General features: G+C 40.3%; 1 protein-coding gene across 28 annotated transcripts in view; it reads left to right on the top strand.

Annotated features, from left to right (window-relative positions):
* The window catches only part of LOC100624559 (myomegalin), a 216,415-nt gene that overhangs the window by 110,142 nt on the left and 88,373 nt on the right, over window positions 1–17,900 (top strand). For 26 of the 28 annotated variants that reach the window (XR_002343709.1, XR_002343708.1, XR_002343706.1 and 23 more), the window contains one exon: window positions 1,745–1,862. Coding sequence is in view for 25 of the 28 variants with exons in the window: in XM_021090661.1 (XP_020946320.1) it covers window positions 1,745–1,862 (118 nt within the window). In the remaining 3 variants the exon portion in view is untranslated. The remainder of the gene's footprint in view (window positions 1–1,744; window positions 1,863–17,900) is intronic. The other 2 variants (XM_021090682.1, XM_021090651.1) reach the window with 1 other exon arrangement.

The following is a 17,900-nucleotide window of genomic DNA, read 5'->3' as shown; positions in this document are numbered from 1 at the left end:
TGGGGAAGTTTATCATTATAATTACCGTTACAGCTTGCATTTGTCTAATGGTTTTAGACTTTTTAAAATTCTTTCTCCTCCCCTAATCTTAGCTGATCCTCATACTGTAAATGAATTTATCACTTGTCTATGAGATTCCTACTTGACTTTCTGGTACCCCTCACCTTTCTGCCAAACACTGTTCCTCCCAAGGTGCTATCCCCTTCTTATACACTTATACAAGAACAGTAATCAGAATTGGAAACATTTCATCTAGTACAGCACATTTACTGAGGACAGGTGTCGCTAGTACTCTAAGACTTACAGAGAATTAGCAAGATATGCCTTGCACATAATAGATGATGAATAACTGTCCATTTTGAACCCGTGGGGGGTTTTCAATTGTTTGGGTTTTTTGTTTGGGTTTTGTTTTGTCTTGTTTTTGGCTGAATCTGTGGCATATGAAAGTTCTCGGGGACCAGGGATCAAATTGGAGCCACAGCTTCAACCTATGTGCCACAGCTATGGCAATGCTGGATCCTTAACCCACTATGCCAGACCAGGGCTAGAATCTGTGCCTCAGCAGTGACCTGAGCCACTGCAGAAACAACACCATATCCTTAACCCGCCGTACCACAGAGGGAATTCCTGAACCCATGATTTATATATATATTTCAGCACAGCATGCAGTCTTGGACAACTGAATTCTAGTCTGAATTTCCAGCCTCTTCTCTAGGCATTGTCTCTTCCCACCAGCCTTTCCCCCTTTTACCTTTCAGTGACTCTTCCCTATATATCTTGTATACTCATGCCTTCATTCCTTCATTTAAGCTCTTCCCTGTGAGCCTGGGGAATAACCCAGTCTTCAAACTTTCTTCTCCTGAGCTTTCCCAGACTCCTCCAAGTCAAATGAACGACTACTTCTTTATCTTTCTTCCTTTAGCTTCATGGCAACATTCAGTGTACTATTTGGTATACACCCCTGGTATGGTACCATTTATTATACTCTACTAGTGTTATTTGTTGATATAGCTGTACCTCCCCATTCCCAAGATTCTTGGCACACACTCCAAAAGAATTTAAGTTTCTATAGAGCAGATTGTGTCTTTTCCAACTCTGTATTCCTACTACTTGGTAGTGAGAATTGAGTTGTATACATAATGGTTACCTAATAATTTTTTTTGAATGGAACAATAACAACTGACCCCCCCCCCCACAATTTCTGGCCCCTTATTCCAAGAGTTTTATGCTTATGGTCTACAGATCCATGGATTGGCTTCAGGTCTATGAGCCTGTGATGATGTAAGCAAAAAAGTCATTTCTGTGTATCTTTAGGGGCTGGGACAGAAAATGCATGGCTTACTGAAGAAAACTATCAAAGAGTTTAATGACTCAGAAAGGTAAACCAGGGAGTTCCCATTGTGGCTCAGCAAGAACGAACCCAACTAGTGTCCATGAGGATGCAGGTTCAATCCCTGGCCTCGCTCAGTGGGTTAGGGATCCAGCATTGCTGTGAGCTGTGGCGTAAGTCACGGGTGAGGCTCAGATCTGGTATTGCTGTGGCTGTGGTGCAGGGCCACAGCTCCAGCCCCAATTCGACCCCTAGCCTGGGAACTTCCATATGCTGCACCTGTGACCCTAAAAAGAAAAAAAAAAAAAAAAGGTAAACCATACTGGACTATGTTATCTTTGGTATGGGCTGAAATATAAATTTAGTAATAATATCATGACCATAATTATTGTTCTTTCTTTTTCTTTGATCCAGAAGAATTGAAGAACTGAGTCAGAGCCTGGCTGCCCAGGAGAAGCTTGTAGAACAGCTATCTCAAGAGAAACAGCAACTACAACATCTGTTAGAGGAGCCAGCTGACATGGAAGTGCAGGTGAGGTTTGGGCTGTACTTCCTGAGGCACTTGCTTCATGCTTTCACAAGCCTTACTTTATATATACATGCATATGTATATGTTTTCTATTGCTGTGTTATAAATTATTACCAACTCAGTGGTTCAAAGCAGCATGCATCTATTATTCCACAGTTTCTGTGGGTCAAGAGTCAGACATGGCTTAGCTGGGTTTTTCTGCTCAGGGTCTCACAAGTCTGAAACCAAGGTATCAGCTGGGCTGCTTTCTCAGCTGGAGGCTCACTTAGGGAAGGATCCACTTCTAGGCTCCCTAGGGCTGTTGGAAGAATATTTCTGTGTGACTGCAGAAGTTATGGCAGCTTGCTTCATCACAGCCAGCAATAAAAAGAGACAGCCTCTTGGTTCTCTCAGGCCCATCAGTGTATTATCCATTTTATTTAACTTAAAGTCGACTGAGAGTTCTCTTGGTGGTGCAGTGGATTAAATCTGGCATTGTTGCTGGTGTAGCTTGGGTAGCAGCTGTGGCACGGGTTTGATTCCCCAGTCCCAGAACTTTCATATTCTGATGGCACAGCAAAAAAAAAAAAAAAAAAAAAGATGGCTTTTGGAGTTCCTGCTGTGGCACAGTGGATTACGAACCTAGTGCGCTGGCTCAGGTTGCTACAAAGGTGCAAGTTCGATTCCCTGCCCAGAATAATGGGTTAAAGGAGCTGGTGTTGCTACAACTGTGGCTCAGATTCAGTCCCTGGCCCAGGAACTTCCATATGCCACAATGTGGCCATTAAAAAAAAAAAAAAAAAAAAAAAAAAAAAGGTCATCTGAGGAGTTCCCATCATGGTGCAACAGAAATGAATCTGACTAGGAACCTGTGAGGTTGTGGGTTCAATCCCTGGCCTTACTCAGTGGGTTAAGGATCTAGCACGTCTATGAGCTGTGGTTTAGGTTGCAGACTCAGCTCGGATCTGATGTTGCTGTGGCTGTGGTATAGGCTGGCAGCTGTAGCTCCAATTTGACCCCTAGCCTGGGAACCTCCACATGCTGTGAGTGTGGCCCTAAAAAGCAAAAAAAAAAAAAAAAAAAAAAAAAAAAGTCAACCTAGTAAGGGCCTTAATTACATCTGCAACACCCTTTCACTTTTGCCATATAACATAGCATAACTAGGTAGCAATGTTCCTCACCTTGGCCCTGTTCTATTGGTCAGAAGCAAGTTAGAGATCTCCCCACACTCAAGGAGGGGGATTATACAAAGGGAATACCAGGAGGTGATCACAGGGCTCTTAGAACTCTGCCTGCCACACTGAGTGGTGTGTAACTATGAAGAACATACAGTGGGGTTTTAATATTGAAGAGAGAACCCTTGCTGCTGTGAAAATCATTGCATTAATCTATAGTATTGTTCTTGGAGGTTACCTCAGAGAGAACTCCCTTCCTTCATTCAACTTTTAATTTATTGAAAGATACTCACTGAAGGAACCCTAGAATCTATATCTGTGCCCCAGCAACATAAATAATTACCTGGTATCCTTACAAATCTTAGATCAGTGATGAAGCAGAACACATGCAGTTTAATTTAGCAGTCACGTATACAAAGGTTGGTGTCAGGATGAAAAAAGCAGAGCTAAGACTTAGTCTAAAGCAGTGTTTCCCCACCTTTCCTGGGTCATGACAAAAATAGCAAATGATAATAAGAAGCATGTAGAAAACTACATGATTTACCACATAATCAAATTGCTTAAAACTGGTGACTTTTTGTCATTTTTCTCAAGTAGTTAATAGCAATTAAATAAAATGCTACAAATTCAAATAATAAAAAGAATCATAGTTTTCATTAGCTATGACAAGAAGAAAGACAATGCTTTTGTACATTTTTAAAGTTTTTTAAGTTGAGTCCTTGCAGTAAATTCCCTCATTAATTATAATTTTAAAAATAGCAAATGATAATATTTATAAGATGTAGCAGATGGAGCTTCTAAAATGGCCAGTCTGGGTGTTGAAGCCACATTGAAGGCAGAAGAAATCACTAGGTTGGCTACACCGTAAGCGCCTTGGACTGTGGATTCGTCTTGGTTGGAAAGCTCTGGTTAAAAAACTCAGGAAATTATGTGTATGCATGTATCTTGATAGCTATGAGTTAAGATTAAAGTTCATATGCTTTTTGCAAGATAATTTTGAAATATATGGAAGATTCTGTAACATTTTTAACTAGAAATAATTTGGCTGGGAATTAGGAGAACTAGATTTCTACCTTGATTCATTCTTTCTTAACTGTATGACTATGGATACATTCCTTCTCAGCCTCTATAAGTGTAAAATGGGAAAAAATTGGCCCAATAATTTCCAAAGTATCCTGTAACTCTGACATTCTATTATAAATAGTCCAGCATCACATGAGAAAGTGTAGAGTCCCCACTGTAAGCACTTTGATAGAAAAATACTCATGTAAATTCTGAAATAAAATCACTCTCGTTCTCATTGCTTTGTATTTACAGACACGTAGGCACAGATATATTTCTGTCCACATACTTTATCAGTATCTTTGGTAAGCACTAAAATGGGTATGTGAAGTTCAACGTTTGTAATGGTATCAGTTTTTGAAACAGACTAGAAGAACAGAAGAATTATAATTTCAAAGAGACTTATGATCTGTTCTAAAGGAATGCTTAAAACAAGGTTAAGTATAGCATCTAGAGGATAATAACATTGGGCAAGCAGACAAAAGAAATGCATCAAGTCATATATTGTACTAAATTGATATACTTTTTTTTTTTTTGGCTTTCTTAGATCTGCACCCATGGCATATGGAAGTTCCCAGGCTAAGGGCTGAATTGGAGCTGCAGCTGCAGGCCTACACCACAGCCAGAGCAATGACAGATCCAAGCCGCATCTATGGCTTATACTGCAGCTCAGTGCAATGCTGGATCTTTACCTCACTGAGCGGGGTCAGGAGTCAAACCTGTGTCCTCATGGTTACTAGTCGGGTTTATTATGGCTGAGCCACAACAGGAGCTCCCAGGCCTGATACTCTTCTTTAATGTTGCCTGGTACCTATAAAAATTTATTGTTGCCCAACTCTTTGTACATTTATAAACCTGATCACACTGTGATATTAATTCTGTCAATCAGTGTTTCCCAACCTTTTTCACAGAAAGTTCATTTTCATAGGAAATGATTATATGTCTCTGTTACTCTGAAGTAAGTGACTGAGGCTGGACATGGTTTGAGGTGATTACCTGTATCTGCCTTCAGACCCCTCCACCGCCTGAGAGCTGAGGAGATGACATGTCAGCACAATGGTGGACCTCTTGGGAAAGCTGTGCCATAGGGGGCCTCTACAGAAGGTCCTCTCAATATGAAGGATAGAAAGCCTCCCACAGCTCATTTCCTAATTTCTACCTACTGGAAGGGTCTGTGCCTTATGAAGAAAAAAAAAATTAGACACCAAGTACTGCTCAGTGTGCATAGCATTATTTAATATTCTCATTTCTAAAACAGTCCAAAGAGGCCTGGCTGGAGAGTGCAGTGTCCTAGTGAACGTTCAGATAATCCTCTGAAAACGTCCTTCCCTCATGTGTGTTCAGATTCCAAGAGAAAGGAAATGATTATGGTCACTGTACTTTTGTCTTATATTCTATGGCCTAGACAGAAACACTGAAATGACTTTTGTGATACCCTGAGAACACTTAGCCATGGTTCAGACTCACTTAAGGAAGGATACAGTCAGGTCCCCAGTTTAGAGAAAGAATCCTCGTCCTTTAACAATGGGCTATATAGTATGAAGTGTCCTGGATTTTAACTAGGGAAGCAGCATGATATTGAAGGAACGAATTCAGATTTTATAATTTGATCCCAGCATCAATGCTTCTTAGATATATGGCCTTGGACAAGTTACATAACCCTTCCAAGTAGTCTCCTCCTCTGAAAAATAGGGATAAAAATACCTAATGTTCATCTATGTGTAAGGATTAGAAATTATATATATGAACTGTCTGGCATAGTGCTCAAAACACGGTAAGTATTGTTGTCATTAACCGTGTTAACAACCTGAAAGAGAGTAAGGCTATTCATAAAATGAGCAATGGCTGGAGCTCCTGTTGTGGCTCAGTGGTAATGAACCCTACTAGTATCCCTGAGGACATGGGTTTGATCCTTGACCTTGCTCAGTGGGTTAAGGATTCAGCATTACTGTGAGCTGTGATGGAGGTTCAGAAGATGGCTTGGATCTGGCATTGCTGTGGCTGTGACATAGGCCAGCAGCTGCAGTTACAGCTCGGATCCAACCCCTAGCCTGGGAACTTCCGTGTGGCACAAGTATGGCTCTAAAAAGCAAAAAAAAAAAAAAAAAGGGAGAGAGTAAGAGCTAAAAAGACATGGTCAATGAGTCAGATATTGCAAACTTCATTCACATTGTAATTTGTCTTGCAAAAAAGACAAAATTATTAAGTATAGCAGCATTAGTGAGATTAATGATCACCATTCTCCCTCTGGACCTGTTAGCCTTGCATATAGAAAAATTGTTTTATAGGCAAAGACCAAACTCAAAGTTGTCAAATTGTGTTATTGCTCCCCAGGAAGACCACAACAGAATGTGAATCATTCAGGGAAAATTGATCATAATAAGAATTATCTCACTTTATCCTTCTAGACCGAAATAATTGAAGCACTTTCTATCACATCTTGGGATCATTTAGTTACACTCAAATGGTTCTGATTATTATAATATAAAGCCTAGAAATAAACTCATAGGATTTCTTAAATACGTATTCCAAGTATAATTTAAAATATTTGTCAATGAATATTCAACAACTTTTCTGTAGTAGTGACAGCAGCCATACTGTAGCATTTTCTCTGTGTCAGATGCTATTCTGAATGTGTGATGTATTAGCTCAAATTAATTTAAGCCTCAAAGCAACCCAGTGAAGTAGATCCTGAGTTACATGAAACATATAAAAAGATTAACTTATAATAAAATGTTCCTTTTAATATGTAAATTCTTGAGCACAATTATATTAAAAGATATAAAGAAATAGTCAGATACTTGTATGGAAAGTCAGTGTGAATGTCACAGCTTCAGCAGTCTGATACAGGCATGTTATACTGGCATTTCAGAAAAGGTGAGTGACAATGCCATTAGTAATGATCAAGTGGCAACATCAGAAATTCTTGGCAAATTTCAAAAAAAACCCATAAAATAATCCTCCTTTAATTTACATAGCAGTTTAATTCATAGAAGTGTTAGAGTTTATTAACGTTGTTCATATCTACAACAGAATTAAGTCTTAGGTTCAGATGATTATGTAAACAGTTTGATTGCTTCCGTCGGTGCCCAGTGGAACATTTGATGGTCATTCAGATTTTGGGGAAATGTTTTATCCTGCCCATTGCAGGTTATATAGTACCCCTAACCTCACTCATCACTGTGAGGAAAACAAAAACAAAAAATGCCCCTACAAATTTCCAAAATGTAGTCTAGGATATGGCTGTTCAGTAAAAATCACTGGTCCGGGGGTCCTGACCTTCAAAGGGTTTATAGTCTAATAAGAGATTGGCACATAAAGAACTAAAATGCAGTGTGATAAATGAGAGAAATACAGTGCTAAGAGGACCCAGAGATGAAAGGATTTAACTCTACTTTTGGAAGTCAGCCTTGACCTGGGACCTTCAAGGCTGAGTAACCAGGCAGAAAGTGGAAGGGCATTCTGGGCTGGAGAGCAATACACACAGTAGTGTGGAACATATTTAAGAATTGAGAGTAACAGGTCTTACCAAATATATGATGCGTTGGAGAATGATGGAACATAGAGCCGAAAACCCCCCTAAATGTCATGTTAAGGACTTCATGTTGTAGGCAATGAAGAATTAAAAATAGAAGAAAAAATTAAGCAAAGGGAATAAAAGCTTATGAGTTGCATTATGGAAAGACAATCCTGGTGGTTGCTTAGATGAAGGCCTGATTGGGCAGACACTTGATGTGGCCTCTTTTTTTTTAGGGCTGCGCCTGAGGCATATGGAAGTTCCCAGGATAAGGGTCGAATCAGAGCCACAGCTGCCAGCCTACACCACAGCCACTGGCCTACACCACAGCCATAGCAACTCCATATCTGAGCTACGTCTGTGACCTACACCACAGCTTACAGCAATGCCAGATCCTTAATCCACTGAGCAAGGCCAGGGATCAAACCTGCATCCTCATGGATCCTAGTCAGGTTAGTTCCCACTGAGCAATGGTGGGACTCCTTGGATGTTGCCTCTTGAGATAGAAAATCATGGTTTGACACAGCTCTTAACTGCTTTCAACTAGCCCATTCTATAAAATAAAGGTAAAGAATAGTATAAAACCAATTCCAAGCACTTCATCTATACAGTACTGTGTGACAACTCTTGCTGTATTTGACACTGGAAGCTTTTTGCTGTGGGTGTTATCCTTCACTGCTAACAGTAGCAGCATCCTAGTTCTACTATATTATACTCAAACGCAAGTCTGCCATGTCACTTCTTACCACAGGAGCCATACCTCTATAATGCGAAAGGCACAAGTTCAGTTTTCTAAGCTCAATCTCTCAGTCTGCTCCAGAGGCTGAAGAATTCCCTCATCTCCAGCAAAGCCATCCCTGAAACCCCTTATAGCTGTTAGGGAATGAAGGAGCTTGAGTTCTGAAGCCTGATTCATGGAGTTCCTCTTGTGGCTCAACGGTTAATGAACCTGATTAGCATCCATGAGGACGTGGGTTTGATCCTTGGCCTCGCTCAGTGGGTTAAGGATCCGGTGTTGCTGTGAGCTGTGGTGTAGATCAGACATAGCTTGGATCTCGTATTGCTGTGGCTATGGTGTAGGCCAGCAGCTGTGGCTCTGATTTGACCCCTAACCTGGGAACCTCCATAAGCAGCAGGTGCGACCCTAAAAAGCAAAAAAAAAAGATCCATTCACTTCTTCCATCTCCCCCCAGCCCCTCACAACTGGGGATACCACAGCCAGGCTTAGAAGAAAGGGAGCTCACAGATCTTGCACTTCTAGGTTTGAATTGTCCAAATGAAAAACACTCATCTTACCCCCACCTCCCATAGGTAGTACTTCTCATTTATCCCAGTATAAAAGCCTGGACTGGGATATAATCTCTGAGTACAGGAAGTTTTACTTCAGAGCCTTTCTCTCCTTCAGATAAGAGAAACAGTTTTGATAAACACTAATTTGATTTAATTGATTTTACTATCCCTCTAGCTGTTTTCCTTTTCCATTCTACGAAAACATTGTACAGCATCCATTTTAGCTGGAGTGTACTGGTAGAATACCTAGGAATCCCTATTATATAATTAACTTTATATAACAACAACAAAAAATGCCATAAACTTGACATGCCGTGGATTGACGACACACCATGTTTGTTTTCAGTTCTCCATGTCCATTCAGACCGATAGCATGTGGTTGTGATCCGAGTGCTCCGGAGCTTTTTGATGGAGCTTCCATGCTGCAGCAACTTGTCTGCGTTACCAGGGAATCAGAAACTAATATAAAGTGCAATTTACAAAGCGGTTTTCTCTTCCTTGGTATCCACAAAGTTGCAGGGAAAAGCTGGCAGTCATTCCAGTTATTGCTATTATTCCCTTCTGCAGAATTGTGGAAGCTTTATCTCAAAGAACCTGTTCAATGAAACCAGTCCTGGAGAGTATGAAGACAGGGGGAGATGATGCAGTTGCAAAGGAATGTCTAGAGGAATTCTGATTTTGTTTCTTTCCCTTTTTTCTCTCCATCCACCCCTCCCCAGTATTATAGAAGCAATATTTATTAATGTGTAGCTATACTACAGTTAGCTTAAAAAATGAAACAGGACAATAGAATTAAGGAGAGGCATTTATTAAGCCATCAGGACTTCCTCCTCACACAAAGCAGCAGACACTCAAGGCCTTATTTGGAACCTAATGTAAATAGCACTGCATGCAATGAGGCAGATTTCCTAAAATAGCCAACTGGTTCCAGTGTTACCATGGAGAGATCTGTCATGGAGGTTAAGGCAAGAATGTGCTCTAAAAGCTCAAGGCAGAGACTGAAAACCTTGCCAGGATTAGTAGCTCAGGCTGCTCCAGCCAACTTCTTGTACGATTCTTTTTAGAGAGGCTTTTCAGTATCCTCTTCTTAAGCTGATGCATGCTGAAGCTGGAGACTCATTTACAAAGCCTCTTTAAACATCACTGACTCCCAGACATAACCTTCATTGGTTACATGTCCCGGACAGTTGTGTGGGAGCAGCAAAGGAAGTGGAAAATGAGGAAGGACCCAGCTTGTACAAGGCACAAGACACTGCAAGGTGAGGGAAGGGGGACACAAAGACCCGTAAGATTTCTAGAGATTACAATCTAATTGGAATTTAAGAAAGTTTCTGATGGAGACAAAATGCAAGGTGGGAGAGAAAGGAAAAGTTCATGGGCTGGGGTGGGCAGTGAAGATTCTGGTCTGTAAGGAATGAGTAGGATTTTATTAAGAGAGAAACAGTAATAGGCATCAATCTATTCATTCAGTGATCATTTACTTACATCTAGAAACAAACTGTTCTAACAAGAAGAGAACCTGAGTGAAGCACAGTCTTCTCCAGAAGGTGCTTACCAACTGAAAGGGAATAGGCAGTATGGAGAAATGACCCCCAAATTACTGGAGGTATAAAAAAAGTGCTTCGAAAGTTCAAAGAAGAGGAAGATGTCTTTTGAGGGGATTAAGAAAGGCAGCTTAAAGGACATACTTGAAAGTTGGAAAGGGTTTTGACAGGTAGAGGTGGGAGGACCAGGAAAGAACATTACAAGCAGATTAGAGAGAGGTAAGGACGTCAGGGTAAGGAAGCAGTAACTGGCATAGTGAGTATATGCAGGAAGACAGTGAGTTTAGGCTAGAAATATAGGGTGAAGCTAGAGTCGGAGGGTCTTAGATGGCAGATTAAGAAGTTTATGAATATGGGTAAATCATTAGGTCTTCAGCTTACTATGCAGGAAAGTGATCCCTCTGAAATCTGTTTTAGGAAGATTAATCTGGAAGGAGGAGCAAGTAGAAGAGAAAAAAGTTGAAAGTACTGTTAATGGAACTCTAATTACTTAAGATAGGAGGTCATTGGAGGGTAACCAAGAATGGAAGTTTTGTGCTAAGGCAAAAGAGCAAAATAAAAATTTTAAGATAGAATAAGCCATTCATTTATATATTCCAGTCAATGACTGTTTCATTGGCAAGGGGTCAGCCACAGCAACGCCTGATCCAGGCCACATCTGCAACCAACATCATAGCTCACCATAACGCCTGATCCTTTAACCCACTGAGTGAGGTCAGGGATCAAACCCACATCCTCATGGATACTAGTCGCATTCTTAACCTGCTGAGCCATGACGGGAACTCCAGGGAGCTTATATTCTAATAAGGGACACAGATAAATAATCATATAAACAAATAATGTAAATTGTGATAAGTACATTGAAAAAATACAAGGAGCAAGGTTTGGCAAGTTTTTTCTGTTAAAGGCTAGATAATAAATATTTAGACTTTGCAGGCTATAACGTATCTGCTATAATAGTACAAAAACAGCCATACAGAATACATGAAGGAGTTGGCATGGCTATGTTCTAATACAACTTTATTTACAAAAACAAACAGATGGGGATTGAATTTAGCCCACAATCCACAGTTCCTGACCCTTAATAGAAGATATAGAAGGAAGGAGGGTGAAGCACTATAGGTAAGGAAAAGATGGCAATCAAGAGTTTAGTCTTGGAGTTCCCTTGTGGCTCAGCGGGTTAAAGATCGGATGTTGTCACTGCTATGGCTCAGGTTACTGCTGTTTAACAGCTCTAGTGCAGTTTGATCCTTGGCCCAGAACTTCTATGTGTTGTGGGCCAGGCTTAAAAAAAAAAAAAAGAGTTCAGTCTTTCCTGGGGTAGTTTTGAGATGTTTCTAACACATACAGATGCAGGTAACAAAGAGGTAGTTGGTCATTTGAGAGTTGAACTCAGAGGCCAATTCTGGGACAAAGATACTCTTCTAATGATTCTGATCATCAATTCTAACATGTGTGTGGAGAGCAGAGGCACTTCCTACACAACCCTGAGAAATTCTCAGACATAGTAGAGTATCCAAGAATTCAACTCAATTCTGATGCTATCTCCAGGTAGATAGCATCAGAGCCCACAGGTTAAGGATTCAGTCTGACAAGACTGCCTCCACACCCTTCTCCCTGTCCCTCTATCCCACCCTGGACTTCAGACAGCAATCCCAATCCCAGATTATCATCTGTGCTTCTGACCAGCAATAGATTGGAGGTTCCAACAATTCCCTCCTTGAACTTTGGACTTCAGACACCAGTCCCAAGTCCAGATTGTTATGTGTACTTCTGGGTGAGTGGCTGTAAATTAGAGGTTCACCCAGCCCCCTCCTTGGGTTCAATCAATTTCCTAGAGCAGCTCACAGAACTAAGAGAAACATTTTAGTTATTGGACCACAAGTTTATAGGATAAGAATATAACCCAGGAACAGCAAAATGAGAGATATGCACAGGGCAAGGTATGTGGGAAGAGGTTTGGAGCTTCCATGCCCTCACCAGCTACAATACCCTCCCTGAATTTCCATGTGTTCACCAACCCAGCATCTCTCTGAACAGTCTTCTTGGGTTTTTATGGAGGCTTCATTACAGAAGCATGATTGATCAAATCATTAGTTATCAGTAATTGACTCAACCTCCAGCCCCTTTTCTCTCCTGGAGGTTGGGGTAGGACTAAAAATGCCTACCCTCTACTCATGTGATCGGGTTCCTTTGGCAACGAGTGCCCTCCCTTGGGTGACCTAGTGGCATTCCAAAAGTCACCTCATTAATATAACAAAAGATGCCTGACTTAGGAAATTCCAAGGGTTTTAGGAGCTCTGTTCCAGAAAGGGGACAAACCAAATATGTATTTTTATTATAAATCACAATATAATAGATATAAATTGGAAGTTGCTAGTATAAAGTATAAAGATGGAAAATGATGAGATGATATTAAAATAGAATTAAAAGGAAGAGGTGAACAGCTACAAAAGGTTCATAGCAAGTATGACTAACTCTGAATTCATGAACTCACTTATGCAGGAAATATCACATTGACTTTCTTTTTTTCAATTTTTTTTTTTCACATTTACTTTAAAACAGTTTAATGCTACCCTGAGTCTCTATTCTAATCAGGCTGGTGGGAAATTAAATCACATTCATTTGGTACTGCCTCCTCCCTACTTTCTCAGTTACGAAATGAAGTGCCCTAGGCTTTATCAGGTGTCAGAGCATCAAGGAGACCACTCTGATCACTGGCCCACTACTGAAGCACCCCTGCCCCAGCATGCATGGTTCTACCAACCCTAACTGCTTGCTACATTGGACTCTTTTATGGAGCCTCCTGACCTAGAGTCTAGCTTTTACAAGTCACCCAGTGCCTTCTCCCCCAGGTCCTGCTGCTTCCCCAGAGCCCTGATGATGGAGGTGGGTCCTTGTTACTCTTTGAACCCCTAGTCTCTTCCCAATTTGGGTGAAATCTCACCCTCTCCTCTTTTGTTGACCTCAAAGACATCGCTCTCTCTCCTTTTCTCCACCTGGCTTAATCTTCTCAGTGGGTTTAGAATTTTATCAAAGTCAGGAAATGCATTTGACTTTAGTCTCTGCTCTGTGCTCTGCAGAAAGTCCCAAGTCAAGAGAATATTTTAGGGCCTCACCAAAGACTAGGAAAGGGAGGGGTAGGGATATACAGGTAACAAAACATAGCTATATCTAAAAATTTACCCTGTCTTGGAGTTCCCATCATGGCTCAGTGGTAATGAACCCAACTAGTATCCAGGGAGGATGCAGATTCAATCCCTGGCCTCGCTCAGTGGGTTAAGGATCTAGCATTACTGTGAGCTGTGGTGTAGATTGTAGACACAGCTCAGATCCTGCATTTCTGTGGCTGTGGTGTAGGCCAGCAGCTGCAGCTCCAATTTGAGCCCTAACCTGAGAACCTCCATATGCTATGGATGCAGCCCTAAAAAGACACATACACAAATAAATTAATTAATTTACCCCATCACCATTTGGCTAGGATGTGAAATAAGCTGAAAGGGATTTGGATTTCATGCTGTAAGTATTGGACAGTTATGGAACTTCACTGAATGTTCTGGAAATAATATGCAGAATGATTAGAGGGGTAAGCTTCTAAGGCCTTGTTACATGGTTCAAGTTTCAGGTTTTAAGAACCTGAAGAGGACAGTATGGGGAAAATGCAAAACAACATTTCTGGACACAAGAGATGTTCAGAAAAAGGGTCAAAAAGAATTTAGCATTTGGTTTGATAGGGAAGGATTCTGAGGAGTTAGAGGTAATAACGCCTTAGTTTACAAGTCTATCCTGTTGTAGAAAATCGTATGCCTGACCTTATGGCTCCTGATCTTTTTCTGGATATTGACAGTGTTAACCACCCCCCTCGTTTTTGAAATTCTCTCCCCCTCTCACCTGTGTTTCCTTTGGGGAAGAGCTCAACTTAGTTTTTTTTTCTCAGTCACCTAAACTTGGCATGTCCCTAATCATATGTTGAATTACCATTTTGCAACTGGACTCTTCAACCTCCACATTTCTGTTTAGACAATTTTTTTCTACCTGTCTTCCAGACAAAAAAACCTCTTCTCCATTTTAACCTTTTTTCTTCCATCATCCTCTCTGCATATACGTTGTCAAGTCCCGCTGTTCATTCCTTCAAAGTGACCCTCACATTTACCACTTTCTTTCCATTTTTATACCAGACTTTTATTATCCCACATATGAATAACGGCAGTGGATTTTTAACAGGTCTTCCTGTAACCATCCCAAAACCTGTCCCTGAAATGCCAAGCCACCCTGCTGCCTAATTTTCCTGACTTACTTTTCATCATCCCATTCTCTGCTCAAATTCATAACATTAAGTCCAAATTCTTTTGCCTTTCTCAAACATTAGCCAGATTCTATTTGCCAAAGCCTCCGTAGCATAGTGTCAGGCTTTCACTTGGCCCTTTATACATGTTCTTTGAGCAGTTTTGAGCTGTACGGAGTATATGTATAGATGTATAGAATAGGATGAACCTGGCATTCATATGTCCCATTACCTTCACCTATAGGTTAGCGCCATATTTAACCCAACTTCCGAGACTTTCGATAATGTTATTTTCTTCTGCTGAAGTCCTTTTCTTTGTTTTCTCCATCCTAAGATTCCTCTCAAGTCCCATTCTTGCCTCCTTCACCTGTATCAGCTCATACTTACCTCAACTTTTTCTCCATTTACATTGGCATTAAATCAGAATCATTTAGTTTGCCAACCAGTTGTTCTAACTGTAGCATGTACCTTCTCTCCTCTTCGACTAAACTAAAAGCTCCCTGAAGACAGAGGGAAAAAATACTGAGATTGCATAAATTCTTTCTCATTGGTTGATTGATTTAACAAATATTTGGGGTTTTTTGTTTTGTTTTTTTTTAAAAAAATTATTAAAGTATAAATGTGCCGATTTCTGCTGTACAGCAAAGTGACACACATATATATTCTTTTTTATATTGTTTACCATCATGGTCTATCCCAGGGGATTGGATACAGTTCCCTGTGCTAGACTCCTAGGAGGACCTTGTTGTTTATCCATTTAAGTTATAGATATATATTATGTATATATATATATATATATATATATATATATATATATATATATATATAATCTTTTTAGGGCCGCACTTGCAGCACATGGAGGTTCCTAGGCTAGGGGTCAATTCAGAGCTGCAGCTGCTGGCCTACACCAGAGCCATAGCAATGCCAGATCTGAGCTGTGTCTGCGATCTACACCACAGTTCAATACTGGATCCTTAACCCACTGAGCAAGGCCAGGGATTGAACCTGCTTCCTCATGGATACCAGCAGGGTTTAATTGCTGAGCCATGACCGGAACTCCTATATATGTATATTTTTAATGGCCATATCCACAGCATATGGAAGTTCCCGGGCCAGGGACTGAATCTGTGCTGCAGCTGTGACCTGTGGCTCAGCTGTGGCAGTGCTGGATCCTTTATCCCACTGCATCAGGCCGAGGATTGAACCTGAGCCTCCATAGCAACCCAAGCTGCTGCAGTCAGATTCTTAAGCCACTGCACCACCATGGGAATTCTGTTTATCCTTTCTAAATGTAATAGTTTGTATTCACTAACCCCAAACTCCCAGTCCATCCCTCTTCCTCCCCCTCCCCCTTGGCAACAAGTCTGTTCTCTATGTCTGTGAGTCTGTTTCTGTTTTGTAGATAGGTTCATTTGTGCCATATTTTAAATTCCACTTATAAGTGACATGTGGCATTTGTCTTTCTCTTTCTGACTTACTTCACTCAGTATGGTGATAATCTCTAGTTGCATCCATGTTTCTGCAAATGGCATTATTTTGTCTTTTTTTTTAATGCTGAGTAATGTATGTGTGTGTGTGTGTGTATCACATCTTTTTTTTTTTTTTTTGTCTTTTTGCTTTTTCTAGGACCGTTCCCTTGGCATATGGAGATTCCCAGGCTAGGGGTCTAATTGGAGCCGTAGCCACTGGCCTACGCCAGAGCCACAGCAACACAGGATCTGAGCTGCGTCTGCAACCTACACCACAGCTCACAGCAATGCCGGATCCTTAACCCACTGAGCAATGCCAGGGATCAAACCTGCAACCTCATGGTTTCTAGTCGGATTTGTTAACCACTGTGCCATGACGGGAACTCCTATATCACATCTTCTTAATCCATCCATCTGTTAATAGACATTTGGGTTGTTTCCATGTCTTGGCTATTGTGAATAATGCTGCTATCAAAAAGACACATGCAGCAGTGGGATTGCTGGATCATATGGTAATTCTGAGGAACCTTCATACTGTTTTCTATAGTGGTTGTACCAACTTAAATTCCCACCAACAATATAGAAGAGTTCCTTTTATCCACATCCTCTCCAGCATTTATTATTTCTGGCCTTTCTGACCTGTGTGAGGTGGCACCTCATTGTAGTTTTGATTTGCATTTCTCTAGTAATTAGTGATGTTGAGCATTTTTTTAGTGCCTACTGGTCATCTCTATGTCTTCTTTGGAGAAATATCTATTTAGGTCTTCTGCCCATTTTTGAATGGGTTGTTTTCTTGTTGTTGAGCTGTATGTGTGTTTGTATATTTTGGAGGTTAAGCCCTCGTCAGTTGCATTGTTTGCAGATATTTTCTCCCATTCCGTATGTTTTCTCTCTTTTTTTTAATGGTTTCTTTTGCTGTGCAAAAGCTTGTAAGTTTGATTATTTTTGTTTTTATCTCTATTGTCTTGGGGACTGACATAACAAAACATTTGTACAATTTATGTCAGAGAATGATTTGCCTAAGCTCTCTATCAGGAGTTTTATGGTGTCATGTCTTATGTCATTTAACAAATATTTTGAAATTTATTTAAATAGCTATGGATATTTAATAACTTGAGAGACTCAAACGTTTACTATTTTAAGATTAATTCTTCTGATAACCATATTACTGCAATCTGTACTTGAACAGGAAATCTGGTTTTAAAACAAGTATTTTGTAATATTGTTATCAATTAACGCAAAGCATGATTGTTTCTGGCTTCTTAAAGATTTCCAACCAGCAGAGGAAAATCGTGCACATGCTTATGGTGTTACCATAAAGCCTAACTGCATTTATTTTTACATTCTTGTATTTCCTCATTTGCTTTAGATTCTCTGCCAGAATCACTTTTTTTTTTTGGCATAGTTTTTAGTAATTAGAACAGCTGTTTCCAATGCCATAACTAGGGTAATGAAACCTAATACAACTGGTTTGGGACATGGGGATTTTCCATCTCTTGGAAACTCCCTCCCAGATCAGAATTATTAGGTCTTAGAAACACAACAACAGAGTGAGTACAAAAGTAGTTATGCTTTTAGGAGAATCTTCCCAGGGCCCAAAATCTAGAGATCAAAATAGAGATAGTGCAAAAGATCCCTGTTATAGTAATACTTAGGAATCTTGTTCCAAATGGGAAGATAGTTCTCTAAATTCAACAATTTTGTATGTAATTCTTTATTA

This window comes from Sus scrofa, chromosome 4, assembly GCF_000003025.6.
Source record: "Sus scrofa isolate TJ Tabasco breed Duroc chromosome 4, Sscrofa11.1, whole genome shotgun sequence".
Classification (NCBI taxonomy): Eukaryota; Metazoa; Chordata; class Mammalia; order Artiodactyla; family Suidae; genus Sus; species Sus scrofa.
Note: the sequence above shows the minus strand (reverse complement) of the source record. Positions and strands in the feature narration are given on the sequence as shown.